The following is a 19,710-nucleotide window of genomic DNA, read 5'->3' as shown; positions in this document are numbered from 1 at the left end:
CCAAGTCTTTTTCCTTCTCTGACTCCTGAAGAATTTCCTCTCCCAGATGATACCTTGTATCTGGCCTCCTGCTCCCTACACCTATATGTATCTTCATTACATTACATTTGGTTGGGTTAAACTCTAACAACCATTTGTTCGACCATTCCTTCAGCTTGTCTAGGTCTTCTTGAAGCCTCAAGCAGTCCTCCTCTGTCTTAATCCTTCTCATAATTTTGGCATCGTCCGCAAACATTGAGAGAAATGAATCTATACCCTCCGGGAGATCATTTACATATATCAGAAACAAGAGAGGACCGAGTACAGAGCCCTGTGGGACTCCACTGGTGACTTCACGCCAATCTGAGGTCTCACCCCCTCACCGTAACTCTCTGCTTCCTATTGCTTAGGTACTCCTTTATCCACTGGAGCACCTTACCAGCTACACCTGCCTGTCTCTCCAGCTTATGTACCAGCCTCTTATGCGGTACTGTGTCAAAGGCTTTCCAACAATCCAAGAAAATGCAGTCCACCCAGCCCTCTCTTTTTTGCTTAATCTTTGTCACCTGGTCGTAGAATTCTATTAAGCCAGTCAGGCAAGATTTACCCTCCCTGAACCCATGTTGGCGATTTGTCACGAAGTCCCTTCTCTCCAGATGTGTTACCAGGCTTATTCTCACGATCTTCTCCATCACCTTGCATGGTATACAAGTCAAGGACACTGGCCTGTAGTTCAGTGTCTCTTGCCTGTCGCCCTTTCTGTATATTGAGACCACATTCGATGTCTTCCATATTTCTGGTGGATCTCCCGTCTCCAGTGACCTACTATACACTATGGAGAGTGGCAAGCAAAGTCCCTCTGTACACTCTTTCAGTACCCATGGCGAGATCCCGTCTGGACCAACAGCCTTTCTAACATCCAGATCCAGCAGGTGTCTCGACCTCCTCTCTCGTTATTTCGAACCCTTCCAAGGCCGCCTGGTTTACCTCCCTTTCTCCTAGCACAGTGACCTCACCTTATTCTATTGTGAAGATCTCCTGGAACCTCTTGTTGAGTTCTTCACACACCTATTTGTCATTCTCTGTATACCTGTCCTCGTCTGTTCTAAGTTTCAATACCTGTTCTTTCACTGTTGTTTTCCTTCTGATGTGACTGTGGAGTAGCTTTGGTTCGGTCTTGGCTTTGTTTGCTATAATCATTTTCATAACTTTTCTCTGCTTCTCTTCTCACTCTGACATACTCATTCCTGGTTCTCTGGTATCTCTCTCTACTTTCTGGTGTTCTGTTATTCCGGAAGTTCCTCCACCCCCTTTTGTTCAGTTTCTTTGCTTCCATACATGCCCTATTATACCAAATGTGTGAAGGGAAGTGTACTGGTGACAAATTATAAAATACAGTACACGTAGATGTAATAAATCCAATCTCTTAATATAATAATCAAATAAATCACCGGTAGGTTTTTCTACAACCGTAATGACTGGTCCACCATGAGTGAACCATTATGGCTGATCCACCGTGAGTGAACCATTATGGCTGGTCCACCGTGAGTGAACCATTATGGCTGGTCCACCGTGAGTGAACCATTATGGCTGATCCACCGTGAGTGAACCATTATGGCTGGTCCACCATGAGTGAACCATTATGGCTGGTCCACCGTGAGTGAACCATTATGGCTGATCCACCGTGAGTGAACCATTATGGCTGGTCCACCGTGAGTGAACCATTATGGCTGATCCACCGTGAGTGAACCATTATGGCTGATCCACCGTGAGTGAACCATTATGGCTGGTCCACCGTGAGTGAACCATTATGGCTGGTCCACCGTGAGTGAACCATTATGGCTGATCCACCGTGAGTGAACCATTATGGCTGGTCCACCATGAGTGAACCATTATGGCTGGTCCACCGTGAGTGAACCATTATGGCTGATCCACCGTGAGTGAACCATTATGGCTGGTCCACCGTGAGTGAACCATTATGGCTGGTCCACCGTGAGTGAACCATTATGGCTGATCCACCGTGAGTGAACCATTATGGCTGATCCACCGTGAGTGAACCATTATGGCTGGTCCACCGTGAGTGAACCATTATGGCTGGTCCACCATGAGTGAACCATTATGGCTGATCCACCGTGAGTGAACCATTATGGCTGGTCCACCGTGAGTGAACCATTATGGCTGGTCCACCGTGAGTGAACCATTATGGCTGATCCACCGTGAGTGAACCATTATGGCTGATCCACCGTGAGTGAACCATTATGGCTGGTCCACTGTGAGTGAACCATTATGGCTGATCCACCGTGAGTGAACCATTATGGCTGGTCCACCGTGAGTGAACCATTATGGCTGGTCCACCGTGAGTGAACCATTATGGCTGATCCACCGTGAGTGAACCATTATGGCTGGTCCACCATGAGTGAACCATTATGGCTGGTCCACCGTGAGTGAACCATTATGGCTGATCCACCGTGAGTGAACCATTATGGCTGGTCCACCGTGAGTGAACCATTATGGCTGGTCCACCGTGAGTGAACCATTATGGCTGATCCACCGTGAGTGAACCATTATGGCTGGTCCACCATGAGTGAACCATTATGGCTGGTCCACCGTGAGTGAACCATTATGGCTGGTCCACCGTGAGTGAGCCATTATGGCTGGTCCACCGTGAGTGAACCATTATGGCTGGTCCACCGTGAGTGAACCATTATGGCTGATCCACCGTGAGTGAACCATTATGGCTGGTCCACCATGAGTGAACCATTATGGCTGATCCACCGTGAGTGAACCATAATGACTGGTCCACCGTGAGTGAACCATTATGGCTGATCCACCGTGAGTGAACCATTATGGCTGATCCACCGTGAGTGAACCATTATGGCTGATCCACCGTGAGTGAACCATTATGGCTGATCCACCGTGAGTGAACCATTATGGCTGATCCACCATGAGTGAACCATTATGGCTGATCCACCGTGAGTGAACCATAATGACTGGTCCACCGTGAGTGAACCATTATGGCTGATCCACCGTGAGTGAACCATAATGACTGGTCCACCGTGAGTGAACCATTATGGCTGATCCACCGTGAGTGAACCATTATGGCTGATCCACCGTGAGTGAACCATAATGACTGGTCCACCGTGAGTGAACCATTATGGCTGGTCCACCGTGAGTGAACCATTATGGCTGATCCACCGTGAGTGAACCATAATGACTGGTCCACCGTGAGTGAACCATTATGGCTGATCCACCGTGAGTGAACCATTATGGCTGATCCACCGTGAGTGAACCATTATGGCTGGTCCACCGTGAGTGAACCATTATGGCTGATCCACCGTGAGTGAACCATTATGGCTGATCCACCGTGAGTGAACCATTATGGCTGGTCCACCATGAGTGAACCATTATGGCTGATCCACCATGAGTGAACCATTATGGCTGGTCCACCGTGAGTGAACCATTATGGCTGGTCCACCGTGAGTGAACCATAATGACTGGTCCACCGTGAGTGAACCATTATGGCTGATCCACCGCGAGTGAACCATTATGGCTGATCCACCGTGAGTGAACCATTATGGCTGGTCCACCGTGAGTGAACCATTATGGCTGATCCACCGTGAGTGAACCATTATGGCTGATCCACCGTGAGTGAACCATTATGGCTGGTCCACCATGAGTGAACCATTATGGCTGATCCACCATGAGTGAACCATTATGGCTGGTCCACCGTGAGTGAACCATTATGGCTGATCCACCGTGAGTGAACCATTATGGCTGGTCCACCGTGAGTGAACCATTATGGCTGGTCCACCGTGAGTGAACCATTATGGCTGGTCCACCGTGAGTGAACCATTATGGCTGGTCCACCGTGAGTGAACCATTATGGCTGGTCCACCGTGAGTGAACCATTATGGCTGGTCCACCGTGAGTGAACCATTATGGCTGGTCCACCGTGAGTGAACCATTATGGCTGGTCCACCGTGAGTGAACCATTATGGCTGGTCCACCGTGAGTGAACCATTATGGCTGGTCCACCGTGAGTGAACCATTATGGCTGGTCCACCGTGAGTGAACCATTATGGCTGGTCCACCGTGAGTGAACCATTATGGCTGGTCCACCGTGAGTGAACCATTATGGCTGGTCCACCGTGAGTGAACCATTATGGCTGGTCCACCGTGAGTGAACCATTATGGCTGGTCCACCGTGAGTGAACCATTATGGCTGGTCCACCGTGAGTGAACCATTATGGCTGGTCCACCGTGAGTGAACCATTATGACTGGTCCACCGTGAGTGAACCATTATGGCTGGTCCACCGTGAGTGAACCATTATGGCTGGTCCACCGTGAGTGAACCATTATGGCTCATCCACCGTGAGTGAACCATTATGGCTGGTCCACCGTGAGTGAACCATTATGGCTGGTCCACCATGAGTGAACCATTATGGCTGATCCACCGTGAGTGAACCATTATGGCTGGTCCACCGTGAGTGAACCATTATGGCTGATCCACCGTGAGTGAACCATTATGGCTGATCCACCGTGAGTGAACCATTATGGCTGGTCCACCGTGAGTGAGCCATTATGGCTGGTCCACCGTGAGTGAACCATTATGGCTGGTCCACCGTGAGTGAACCATTATGGCTGGTCCACCGTGAGTGAACCATTATGGCTGATCCACCGTGAGTGAACCATTATGGCTGGTCCACCGTGAGTGAGCCATTATGGCTGGTTCACCGTGAGTGAACCATTATGGCTGGTCCACCGTGAGTGAACCATTATGGCTGGTCCACCGTGAGTGAACCATTATGGCTGGTCCACCATGAGTGAACCATTATGGCTGATCCACCGTGAGTGAACCATTATGGCTGATCCACCGTGAGTGAACCATTATGGCTGATCCACCGTGAGTGAACCATTATGGCTGATCCACCGTGAGTGAACCATTATGGCTGATCCACCGTGAGTGAACCATTATGGCTGGTCCACCATGAGTGAACCATTATGGCTGATCCACCGTGAGTGAACCATTATGGCTGGTCCACCGTGAGTGAACCATTATGGCTGGTCCACCGTGAGTGAACCATTATGGCTGGTCCACCGTGAGTGAACCATTATGGCTGGTCCACCGTGAGTGAACCATTATGGCTTATCCACCGTGAGCGAACCATTATGGCTGGTCCACCGTGAGTGAACCATTATGGCTGATCCACCGTGAGTGAGCCATTATGGCTTATCCACCGTGAGCGAACCATTATGGCTGGTCCACCGTGAGTGAACCATTATGGCTGATCCACCGTGAGTGAACCATTATGGCTTATCCACCGTGAGTGAACCATTATGGCTTATCCACCGTGAGCGAACCATTATGGCTGGTCCACCGTGAGTGAACCATTATGGCTGATCCACCGTGAGTGAGCCATTATGGCTGGTCCACCGTGAGTGAACCATTATGGCTGGTCCACCGTGAGTGAACCATTATGGCTGGTCCACCGTGAGTGAACCATTATGGCTGGTCCACCGTGAGTGAACCATTATGGCTTATCCACCGTGAGTGAACCATTATGGCTTATCCACCGTGAGCGAACCATTATGGCTGGTCCACCGTGAGTGAACCATTATGGCTGATCCACCGTGAGTGAGCCATTATGGCTGGTCCACCGTGAGTGAACCATTATGGCTGATCCACCGTGAGTGAACCATTATGGCTGGTCCACCGTGAGTGAACCATTATGGCTGATCCACCGTGAGTGAACCATAATGGCTGATCCACCGTGAGTGAACCATTATGGCTGATCCACCGTGAGTGAACCATTATGGCTGGTCCACCGTGAGTGAACCATTATGGCTGGTCCACCGTGAGTGAACCATTATGGCTGATCCACCGTGAGTGAACCATTATGGCTGGTCCACTGTGAGTGAACCATTATGGCTGATCCACCGTGAGTGAACCATTATGGCTGATCCACCGTGAGTGAACCATTATGGCTGATCCACCGTGAGTGAACCATTATGGCTGGTCCACCGTGAGTGAACCATTGTGGCTGATCCACCGTGAGTGAACCATTATGGCTGGTCCACCGTGAGCGAACCATTATGGCTGGTCCACCGTGAGTGAACCATTATGGCTGATCCACCGTGAGTGAGCCATTATGGCTGGTCCACCGTGAGTGAACCATAATGGCTGATCCACCGTGAGTGAACCATTATGGCTGATCCACCGTGAGTGAACCATTATGGCTGGTCCACCGTGAGTGAACCATTATGACTGGTCCACCGTGAGTGAACCATTATGGCTGATCCACCGTGAGTGAGCCATTATGGCTGGTCCACCGTGAGTGAACCATTATGGCTGATCCACCGTGAGTGAACCATAATGGCTGATCCACCGTGAGTGAACCATAATGGCTGGTCCACCGTGAGTGAACCATTATGGCTGGTCCACCGTGAGTGAACCATTATGACTGGTCCACCGTGAGTGAACCATTATGACTGGTCCACCGTGAGTGAACCATTATGGCTGGTCCACCGTGAGTGAACCATTATGGCTGGTCCACCGTGAGTGAACCATTATGGCTGATCCACCGTGAGTGAACCATAATGGCTGATCCACCGTGAGTGAACCATAATGGCTGGTCTACCGTGAGTGAACCATAATGGCTGGTCCACCGTGAGTGAACCATTATGGCTGGTCCACCGTGAGTGAACCATAATGGCTGATCCACCGTGAGTGAACCATTATGGCTGGTCCACCGTGAGTGAACCATAATGGCTGATCCACCGTGAGTGAACCATAATGCCTGGTCCACCGTGAGTGAACCATTATGGCTGGTCCACCGTAAGTGAACCATTATGGCTGGTCCACCGTGAGTGAACCATTATGGCTGGTCCACCGTGAGTGAACCATTATGGCTGGTCCACCGTGAGTGAACCATTATGGCTGGTCCACCGTGAGTGAACCATTATGGCTGGTCCACCGTGAGTGAACCATAATGGCTGATCCACCGTGAGTGAACCATAATGGCTGGTCCACCGTGAGTGAACCATTATGGCTGGTCCACCGTGAGTGAACCATAATGGCTGGTCCACCGTGAGTGAACCATTATGGCTGGTCCACCGTGAGTGAACCATTATGGCTGGTCCACCGTGAGTGAACCATTATGGCTGGTCCACCGTGAGTGAACCATTATGGCTGGTCCACCATGAGTGAACCATTATGGCTGGTCCACCGTGAGTGAACCATTATCACTGCATCACGGAGCGTGAGGTGTTACGTCAGGGTTCAACATGCCTCAGACATCATGTCAAGGGACGTGAGGCATTACACTATGGTATAGATTTGGTTGGAATGTCTTCCACAACACGGCCTTGAGCACTCCCCATCCTTCTACCTCCCCCATACTGTCCAAACCCTTTGGACATCAGAGCTAAAGGCCTCGAGCACCACTGTCACCCACCTCCACCTCCTGGAGCGCCACTGTCACCCACCTCCACCTCCTGGAGCGCCACTGTCACCCACCTCCACCTCCTGGAGCGCCACTGTCACCCACCTCCACCTCCTGGAGCGCCACTGTCACCCACCTCCACCTCCTGGAGCGCCACTGTCACCCACCTCCACCTCCTGGAGCGCCACTGTCACCCACCTCCACCTCCTGGAGCGCCACTGTCACCCACCTCCACCTCCTGGAGCACCACTGTCACCCACCTCCACCTCCTGGAGCACCACTGTCACCCACCTCCACCTCCTGGAGCACCACTGTCACCCACCTCCACCTCCTGGAGCGCCACTGTCACCCACCTCCACCTCCTGGAGCACCACTGTCACCCACCTCCACCTCCTGGAGCACCACTGTCACCCACCTCCACCTCCTGGAGCGCCACTGTCACCCACCTCCACCTCCTGGAGCGCCACTGTCACCCACCTCCACCTCCTGGAGCACCACTGTCACCCACCTCCACCTCCTGGAGCGCCACTGTCACCCACCTCCACCTCCTGGAGCGCCACTGTCACCCACCTCCACCTCCTGGAGCACCACTGTCACCCACCTCCACCTCCTGGAGCGCCACTGTCACCCACCTCCACCTCCTGGAGCACCACTGTCACCCACCTCCACCTCCTGGAGCACCACTGTCACCCACCTCCACCTCCTGGAGCGCCACTGTCACCCACCTCCACCTCCTGGAGCACCACTACGGTTCATATAGATGAGCCGGCGCGAGACTCACCTTTCTTGGTCTCTGGGGACTTCTTCACGCCGCCTTTGGGAACCGTCAGTCTGGCGAACTCGGCCTCGTCTGTAAATTCCAGGCCTCCGCTGAACACTTTCTTCCTGTCCTCCTCTGAGATCACTCGGTTAGGCGGCCTGGAAATGTGGCGATGTTATGTGAGGTATACAACATAGGTGTTATGTGGGGTGTTAACGAGGGGGGAGGGTGTTAATGAGGGGAAGGTGTTAACGATATTATGGACAAACTTGTATGTGGTGCAGAATGTGTTAAATATTTCACACATGGCGGGGACTGCCAGCGATACATATCTTTGTACATATTATACAAATATAGTAATTAATTCGTATTGAACTTTAGCAGCTGAGAAACATGACAAAGTTAAGAAAGCTTTCTATAACGACAGTGAAGCCATTCCTGCATGTAGGGAAGATATATATATGTATATATATATATATATATATATATATATATATATATATATATATATATATATATATATATATATATATATATATATATATATATATATATATATATATATTAGACTGTTCACTTACTTTGTGGTGGTAGTTTCTATTTCTCGTAGAAGTAAATTGGCTATATGCTCGTCTATTGGATACGGGAAGCTCGCAGACGTCTCAGGAATGACAAAATTAGGGCTTGGCGGAAACTGCACTGACGTTTCTTCTCCTGGCTGTGGGAAGATGCTGCTTGCTGGGCCTGGGAATTGGCCTCTTGAAGAGGGAAACTGAATTGGTGATGAAGCGAACGGATTAGTGCCAGAGCCTTGGAATGATGACATGAAGTTTGTGAAGGTGTTTGCGGTACTTCCAGTACCAGGCCTGACCTGTGGAGGGACTTCGGCACCAGAAAAGAAGGCATTATTAGCGCCAAAATTGAAATCAGGAACGGCGGACCCACCGAACGTCGGAGCTCCTGGGGCACTTAACCCTAGGCCTTGTGGTGATCTGCCGAAAATCAAATCTCCTGCGGCATTAAACTCTTGACCTGTTAGTCCAGGGAAATCTAGACCGGCTGATCCACTGAATGTTGGAAATGGAGGAGAATCTCGACCTCCTAAACCGGGTGAGGCTTCCGGGAACCCGAATGATGAGGACCCTGAGGGAGATTTGGCGCCTCCCACTTTAGTGGCGCCCCTGCCGGCTCCACCCTTACGGCTCCCTGTGGACCCTGGCCTTGTGCTCTCGAAGCCCGCACTCCCGCTGAACTGAAAGGCCTGAATCTCCTCGTCAGTCTCGCTCCTCTCCGTGGTAGCCGCTTCCAAGAAAGAATCAGGGCCTCCTCCAAAACCTGGAAAACCTCTTGGGCCACCGAAGGTCCTGGAGCCTCCTTTTCTTGATTTTAACGATTGTGGAGACCTGAACGATCCCGTGGAAGACGCTGCCGGGAATCCTCCGAAGTTTGGGAATTGTGATGGCCTATGGGAGAGAAATAAATATATCAATAATAAAAATTATTTACTCTTTTTATATGACCTACAAGTAGAGTATTGTTAAATGGGAAAATTCAGAGATTATACAGTGACATCTAGTATTAATACTAGATGTCCAGTCCTTAATACTAGACTGAACATCTAGTATTAAGGGGCGGAAGTGAAAGGACGTCCTCAGTAACTAGACCACAAAATGGTGGAGGGAGAGGTTGTGTTGGACAGTAGCCCATCCTCTTGTTTAGAAAGTACTTATAGTAACTGAGCACTATCGTAGAAATATTGAAGTAAATCTCAGTTAGAAAGTAGAAATTGGTACCATTGAATTTGTACAAACGGAAAACATTTGCGTACTGATGTTGCAAACCAAACCTAACCTAACCTTCCTAGGCATAATACATGCTATCTGAGGACTCAGAGCTCAACCTTGACGACGAGCGGACGTCTAGACATCCCCCCCCCCCCCCGCCTGGGAACCGCCGGATCTCGTTCTGTTTCGCGATTTTAGATTATGATACTGTCGTTTGGCATCAATATTCAACTGTCCGGGATGTTATGACTCCTGGCACACGTATCGCCTTGGGTTACAGGATAGTTGATGGATAGTTGACCACACTAACATGTGGTCACTACACACTAACATGTGGTCACACAACACTAACATGTGGTCACTCCACACTAACATGTGGTCACTCTACACTAACATGTGGTCACTCCACACTAACATGTGGTCACTCTACACTAACATGTGGTCACTACACACTAACATGTGGTCACACTACACTAACATGTGGTCACTCCACACTAACATGTGGTCACTACACTAACATGTGGTCACTACACACTAACATGTGGTCACTACACTAACATGTGGTCACTACACACTAACATGTGGTCACTCTACACTAACATGTGGTCACTACACTAACATGTGGTCACTACACACTAACATGTGGTCACTACACACTAACATGTGGTCACTCCACACTAACATGTGGTCACTACACTAACATATGGTCACTACACACTAACATGTGGTCACACTACACTAACATGTGGTCACTCCACACTAACATGTGGTCACTCTACACTAACATGTGGTCACTACACTAACATGTGGTCACTACACTAACATGTGGTCACTCCACACTAACATGTGGTCACTACACTAACATGTGGTCACTCCACACTAACATGTGGTCACTCCACACTAACATGTGGTCACTCTACACTAACATGTGGTCACTCTACACTAACATGTGGTCACTCCACACTAACATGTGGTCACTCTACACTAACATGTGGTCACTACACACTAACATGTGGTCACTACACACTAACATGTGGTCACTCCACACTAACATGTGGTCACTCCACACTAACATGTGGTCACTCCACACTAACATGTGGTCACTCTACACTAACATGTGGTCACTCCACACTAACATGTGGTCACTACACTAACATGTGGTCACTACACTAACATGTGGTCACTACACACTAACATGTGGTCACTCCACACTAACATGTGGTCACTACACTAACATGTGGTCACTCTACACTAACATGTGGTCACTCTACACTAACATGTGGTCACTCCACACTAACATGTGGTCACTCTACACTAACATGTGGTCACTCCACACTAACATGTGGTCACTACACTAACATGTGGTCACTACACACTAACATGTGGTCACTACATTAACATGTGGTCACTACACACTAACATGTGGTCACTACACTAACATGTGGTCACTACACTAACATGTGGTCACTCCACACTAACATGTGGTCACTACACTAACATGTGGTCACTCCACACTATCATGTGGTCACTACACTAACATGTGGTCACTACACTAACATGTGGTCACTCCACACTAACATGTGGTCACTACACTAACATGTGGTCACTCCACACTAACATGTGGTCACTCCACACTAACATGTGGTCACTACACACTAACATGTGGTCACTACACACTAACATGTGGTCACTACACACTATCATGTGGTCACTACACACTATCATGTGGTCACTACACACTAACATGTGGTCACTACACTAACATGTGGTCACTCCACACTAACATGTGGTCACTACACACTAACATGTGGTCACTACACACTAACATGTGGTCACTACACTAACATGTGGTCACTACACTAACATGTGGTCACTACATACCAACATGTGGTCACTACACTAACATGTGGTCACTACACACTAACATGTGGTCACTACACACTAACATGTGGTCACTACACACTAACATGAGGTCACTACACACCAACATGTGGTCACTACACACTAACATGTGGTCACTACACACCAACATGTGGTCACTACACTAACATGTGGTCACTACACACCAACATGTGGTCACTACACTAACATGTGGTCACTACACACTAACATGTGGTCACTACACACTATCATGTGGTCACTACACACTATCATGTGGTCACTACACACTAACATGTGGTCACTACACTAACATGTGGTCACTCCACACTAACATGTGGTCACTCTACACTAACATGTGGTCACTACACACTAACATGTGGTCACTACACACTAACATGAGGTCACTACACACCAACATGTGGTCACTACACTAACATGTGGTCACTACACACTAACATGTGGTCACTACACACTAACATGTGGTCACTACACACTAACATGAGGTCACTACACACCAACATGTGGTCACTACACTAACATGTGGTCACTACACACCAACATGTGGTCACTACACTAACATGTGGTCACTACACACTAACATGTGGTCACTACACTAACATGTGGTCACTACACACTAACATGTGGTCACTACACACCAACATGTGGTCACTACACTAACATGTGGTCACTACACACCAACATGTGGTCACTACACTAACATGTGGTCACTACACACCAACATGTGGTCACTACACTAACATGTGGTCACTACACTAACATGAGGTCACTACACACTAACATGTGGTCACTACACACTAACATGAGGTCACTACACACTAACATGTGGTCACTCCACACTAACATGTGGTCACTACACACTAACATGTGGTCACTACACACTAACATGAGGTCACTACACACTAACATGTGGTCACTCCACACTAACATGTGGTCACTACACACTAACATGAGGTCACTACACACCAACATGTGGTCACTACACTAACATGTGGTCACTACACACTAACATGTGGTCACTACACACTAACATGTGGTCACTACACACTAACATGAGGTCACTACACACCAACATGTGGTCACTACACTAACATGTGGTCACTACACACTAACATGTGGTCACTACACACTAACATGTGGTCACTACACACTAACATGAGGTCACTACACACCAACATGTGGTCACTACACTAACATGTGGTCACTACACACCAACATGTGGTCACTACACTAACATGTGGTCACTACACACTAACATGTGGTCACTACACTAACATGTGGTCACTACACACTAACATGTGGTCACTACACACCAACATGTGGTCACTACACTAACATGTGGTCACTACACACCAACATGTGGTCACTACACTAACATGTGGTCACTACACACCAACATGTGGTCACTACACTAACATGTGGTCACTACACTAACATGAGGTCACTACACACTAACATGTGGTCACTACACACTAACATGAGGTCACTACACACCAACATGTGGTCACTACACACCAACATGTGGTCACTACACACTAACATGTGGTCACTACACACTAACATGTGGTCACTACACACTAACATGTGGTCACTACACACTAACATGTGGTCACTACACACTAACATGAGGTCACTACACACTAACATGTGGTCACTACACACTAACATGAGGTCACTACACACTAACATGAGGTCACTACACACTAACATGAGGTCACTACACACTAACATGAGGTCACTACACACTAACATGTGGTCACTACACACTAACATGTGGTCACTACACACTAACATGAGGTCACTACACACTAACATGTGGTCACTACACACTAACATGTGGTCACTACACACTAACATGAGGTCACTACACACTAACATGTGGTCACTACACACTAACATGAGGTCACTACACACCAACATGTGGTCACTACACTAACATGTGGTCACTCCACTAACATGTGGTCACTACACTAACATGTGGTCACTACACTAACATGTGGTCACTACACACTAACATGTGGTCACTACACACTAACATGTGGTCACTCCACTAACATGTGGTCACTCCACTAACATGTGGTCACTACACTAACATGTGGTCACTACACACTAACATGTGGTCACTACACACTAACATGTGGTCACTCCACTAACATGTGGTCACTCCACTAACATGTGGTCACTACACTAACATGTGGTCACTACACACTAACATGTGGTCACTACACACCAACATGTGGTCACTACACTAACATGTGGTCACTCCACTAACATGTGGTCACTCCACTAACATGTGGTCACTACACTAACATGTGGTCACTACACACCAACATGTGGTCACTACACTAACATGTGGTCACTACACACTAACATGTGGTCACTACACTAACATGTGGTCACTACACACTAACATGTGGTCACTCCACACTAACATGTGGTCACTCCACACTAACATGTGGTCACTACACACTAACATGAGGTCACTACACACCAACATGTGGTCACTACACTAACATGTGGTCACTACACACTAACATGTGGTCACTACACACTAACATGTGGTCACTACACACTAACATGAGGTCACTACACACCAACATGTGGTCACTACACTAACATGTGGTCACTACACACCAACATGTGGTCACTACACTAACATGTGGTCACTACACACTAACATGTGGTCACTACACTAACATGTGGTCACTACACACTAACATGTGGTCACTACACACCAACATGTGGTCACTACACACCAACATGTGGTCACTACACTAACATGTGGTCACTACACACCAACATGTGGTCACTACACTAACATGTGGTCACTACACACCAACATGTGGTCACTACACACCAACATGTGGTCACTACACTAACATGTGGTCACTACACTAACATGAGGTCACTACACACTAACATGAGGTCACTACACACTAACATGTGGTCACTCCACACTAACATGTGGTCACTACACACTAACATGTGGTCACTACACTAACATGTGGTCACTCCACACTAACATGTGGTCACTACACACCAACATGTGGTCACTACACTAACATGTGGTCACTGCACACTAACATGTGGTCACTACACACCAACATGTGGTCACTACACTAACATGTGGTCACTACACTAACATGTGGTCACTACACTAACATGTGGTCACTCCACACTAACATGTGGTCACTACACACCAACATGTGGTCACTACACTAACATGTGGTCACTACACACTAACATGTGGTCACTACACACCAACATGTGGTCACTACACTAACATGTGGTCACTCCACACTAACATGTGGTCACTACACACCAACATGTGGTCACTACACTAACATGTGGTCACTACACACTAACATGTGGTCACTACACACCAACATGTGGTCACTACACTAACATGTGGTCACTCCACACTAACATGTGGTCACTACACACTAACATGTGGTCACTACACACCAACATGTGGTCACTACACTAACATGTGGTCACTACACTAACATGTGGTCACTACACTAACATGTGGTCACTCCACACTAACATGTGGTCACTACACACCAACATGTGGTCACTACACACCAACATGTGGTCACTACACACTAACATGTGGTCACTACACACCAACATGTGGTCACTACACTAACATGTGGTCACTACACACCAACATGTGGTCACTACACACCAACATGTGGTCACTACACTAACATGTGGTCACTCCACATGCTGGATTACGGATCTACTAAACAACTGAGCTGTTAAGTCTATTGAATAACAAGTGGGATAGAGCAGGAAATTAATTAATTAAATTAAAGTAATAAATTAACAAAAATAAGTAATTAATATGTAATACATTTATAAGCCTGCTGTATCCTAATTAATACTTACAATATAAACCCTTCACTGTGGAATTGTGTGAAGCTTTGCACACCTTCAGAATACACTTCACTACCTAATATTCTATATACAGTCCATTCACGAAGGTAATTAAATAAATCACTTAGCCACATAATCCCACACTCCTTTGGAGGATATCCTCTGGATTTATCAGCTGGCTAATAGTGATTATAAATCCCTAGGAGGACAGCCAAGTGAGACAAGCCACAGGGTATAGGTCTTAGCTTAGGTAGAAGTGGTGATCACAACAGAAACCAGCCCATGATAGCCTCCATAACACACCACACATATTGTAGTGCATCATTGATCAGGTCATCAAAGACCTGCACTTCTGCAATGGTGTCCTCGTAGCGAGTCACTACAGCTGACCATTGCCAGTATGTCCCACTATTCCGTGGCCGTCTCTGCAGCTATGGCCTTCAAATTAACCCAGGGGAAATGCATTTTCGGGGTGCTTGAACTCGACATCTTGGGGCGGACCGACCCGTCCTCTTACAAATTATGTTGCTTTTAGCTCATATGCGAACTAAGTCTAAAAATCGCCGTACTAGAAAATGGAAGTGGCTCGCGAAAGTAACGTACTGTCCCGTTTTCTGTTTTGGGTCCTTTTGCTTAGTCTGCTTAAAAGGACACTTTAAATTTATGGTTTTAGTGACGTTTTGAAACCTGAGGAAAACTTGCTGCCCTCCTAACCTTCCAGATGTCCCAAAACTTGCTGCCCTCCTAACCTTCCAGATGTCCCAAAACTTGCTGCCCTCCTAACCTTCCAGATGTCCCAAAACTTGCTGCCCTCCTAACCTTCCAGATGTCCCAAAACTTGCTGCCCTCCTAACCTTCCAGATGTCCCAAAACTTGCTGCCCTCCTAACCTTCCAGATGTCCCAAAACTTGCTGCCCTCCTAACCTTCCAGATGTCCCAAAACTTGCTGCCCTCCTAACCTTCCAGATGTCCCAAAACTTGCTGCCCTCCTAACCTTCCAGATGTCCCAAAACTTGCTGCCCTCCTAACCTTCCAGATGTCCCAAAACTTGCTGCCCTCCTAACCTTCCAGATGTCCCAAAACTTGCTGCCCTCCTAACCTTCCAGATGTCCCAAAACTTGCTGCCCTCCTAACCTTCCAGATGTCCCAAAACTTGCTGCCCTCCTAACCTTCCAGATGTCCCAAAACTTGCTGGCCTCCTAACCTTCCAGATGTCCCAAAACTTGCTGCCCTCCTAACCTTCCAGATGTCCCAAAACTTGCTGCCCTCCTAACCTTCCAGATGTCCCAAAACTTGCTGCCCTCCTAACCTTCCAGATGTCCCAAAACTTGCTGCCCTCCTAACCTTCCAGATGTCCCAAAACTTGCTGCCCTCCTAACCTTCCAGATGTCCCAAAACTAGCTGCCCTCCTAACCTTCCAGATGTCCCAAAACTTGCTGCCCTCCTAACCTTCCAGATGTCCCAAAACTTGCTGCCCTCCTAACCTTCCAGATGTCCCAAAACTTGCTGCCCTCCTAACCTTCCAGATGTCCCAAAACTTGCTGCCCTCCTAACCTTCCAGATGTCCCAAAACTTGCTGCCCTCCTAACCTTCCAGATGTCCCAAAACTTGCTGCCCTCCTAACCTTCCAGATGTCCCAAAACTTGCTGCCCTCCTAACCTTCCAGATGTCCCAAAACTTGCTGCCCTCCTAACCTTCCAGATGTCCCAAAACTTGCTGCCCTCCTAACCTTCCAGATGTCCCAAAACTTGCTGCCCTCCTAACCTTCCAGATGTCCCAAAACTTGCTGCCCTCCTAACCTTCCAGATGTCCCAAAACTTGCTGCCCTCCTAACCTTCCAGATGTCCCAAAACTTGCTGCCCTCCTAACCTTCCAGATGTCCCAAAACTTGCTGCTTTGGGTCCATTTCAGTTGGAAAATAAATTAGGAAAATTCGGATTTGGAGGTTACGCTGCGCCTCCTAATCAAAGGGATGGTATAACCAGAAATCGACACTGACATTCGATAAGGAGCTAAACAACATTTATATAACCAGATAAAAATCTCCAAGGATGGTTATACACCTGCAACAGACCTTGAAACAGCGACTGAATTTAATAGCTTCTTTTCATCGATTGGTGGTAACCTTGCCCGGAAAATCCCACAGACCCAGACACATGTTACCACATATCTCAGGCAGCTATCCAAACTCTCTTCTCTCACCGGTCAGCCCTACAGATGTTGTGTCCATCATTCACTCGCGAGAAACCAAAGCTGGTAATATTAGTGAAATACCCTCCATTCGAACAAATCCACAAGGGCCGTGACGAGGATTCGAACCTGCGTCCAGGAGCATCCCAGACACTGCATTAATCGACTGAGCTACAAAAGGGTAAAAGAGTTGAAACTGAAGTTCTACTGAACTTACTGGATCCCGTAGCCTCTCAGAGGCACAAACCAGGGTTTTACACTAACATGTGGTCACTCCACATGCTGGATTACGGATCTACAAATATTACGATTACGGATCCCCCCCCCCTGCACCCGAGCTATGTCAATAGGCCGTTCTCCCTCTTCACCCTTACATCATTACACACGCATCACGTTAGTGTGATCTCTATGTGTGTAATGATGTAAGGACGAAGAGGGAGAACGGCCTATTGACATAGCTCGGATGCAGGGGGGAGTTGTGTAAAAGCCTGGTTTGTGCCTCGGAGAGGCTACGGGATCCAGTAAGTTCAGTAGAACTTCGGTTTCAACTCTTTTACCCTGTCGTAGCTCAGTCGATTAAGGCAGTATCTGGGATGTTCCTGGACGCAGATTCGAATCCTCGTCACGGCCCTTGTGGATTTGTTCATTTGATGCATCACGTTAGTGTGATCTCTGTGTGTTACCATCCATTCTATACAAGAGTGCTTCCCATGGCCTTGTACTTCCCATAGCCTTGCTGTTCAATAAATCTCTAGAATGTCATACCTTCTCTGACATCCTTAAAAAAGCAAGAGTAACGCCAGTTCATAAAGGAGGTAACACGGCAGACATAAATAATTACAGACCCATATCAAATCTACCTTTATTGTCAAAAATAATTTACAAACAGCTTTACTCCTATCTCGTAAAATTCAATATACTAAGTCCCTGTCAGTTTGGCTTCCGCTCCCAAAAGGGTACGAATGATGCAATTGTTAGTCTGCTTCACTTAATCTACTCAGCCCTTGACAACAGTGAGTTTCCGATTATACTCTTCATTGGCCTGAGAAAGGCTTTTGATACTGTTAACCATAATTACCTCTTACTTAAACTCCACCATTATGGAATTCACGGCCTTGCCCTGGACTATATCCGATCCTATCTTAGTGACAGACACCAATGTGTGGCCATTAATGAGGTAACCTCTCCCACTCTACCACTAACCGTAGGGGTGCCACAGGGCAGCATCTTGGGACCCCTCCTATTTCTTATATACATCAATGATCTGCCTAATGTCTCTAACGTGCTTAAACCAATTTTGTTTGCTGATGATACTACCCTCATCTACTCTGACCCCAACCCATTCATATTAAATAATGTTGTAAACAATGTACTAAAAAAAAGTCCACTTATGGATGTCAACCAACAAACTAACACTAAACATAGAAAAGACCTATTACATCTTATTTGGAAGCAAATCAAATAATGTAAACATTAGCAATAATAATGATGGAAAGTTCCTTGGCCTATACTTAGACAACAGACTCAACTTCAGCACCCACATTGAACACATAACTAAAAAGGTTTCTAAAACAGTTGGCATACTCTCTAAGATCAGATATTATGTACCCTACTTTGCTCTCCTCTCACTCTATTATGCACTTATCTATCCCTATCTTACTTATGGTATCTGTGCATGGAGTTCAACCTCTGCAAACTACCTCTAAGCCCATCATCATCCAGCAGAAATCTGCTATCAGGATAATAACAAACTCTGCTTTCAGACAACACACAGCT

At 47.5% G+C, this 19,710-nt stretch overlaps 1 protein-coding gene across 3 annotated transcripts in view; it reads right to left on the bottom strand.

Moving 5' to 3' along the window:
• Positions 1–19,710, bottom strand: part of LOC138356233 (von Willebrand factor-like) — a 122,903-nt gene that overhangs the window by 89,124 nt on the left and 14,069 nt on the right. For all 3 annotated transcript variants that reach the window (XM_069312010.1, XM_069312011.1, XM_069312012.1), the window contains exons 3-4: positions 8,764–9,645; positions 8,204–8,340 (exon numbers count right to left, since the gene is read on the bottom strand). In XM_069312010.1, coding sequence (XP_069168111.1) covers positions 8,204–8,340; positions 8,764–9,645 — 1,019 coding nt within the window. The remainder of the gene's footprint in view (positions 1–8,203; positions 8,341–8,763; positions 9,646–19,710) is intronic.

This window comes from Procambarus clarkii, chromosome 71 (genome assembly GCF_040958095.1).
Source record: "Procambarus clarkii isolate CNS0578487 chromosome 71, FALCON_Pclarkii_2.0, whole genome shotgun sequence".
NCBI lineage: Eukaryota > Metazoa > Arthropoda > Malacostraca > Decapoda > Cambaridae > Procambarus > Procambarus clarkii.
The sequence above is the reverse complement of the archived record's forward strand: the minus strand, read 5'-3'. Positions and strand labels throughout refer to the sequence as shown.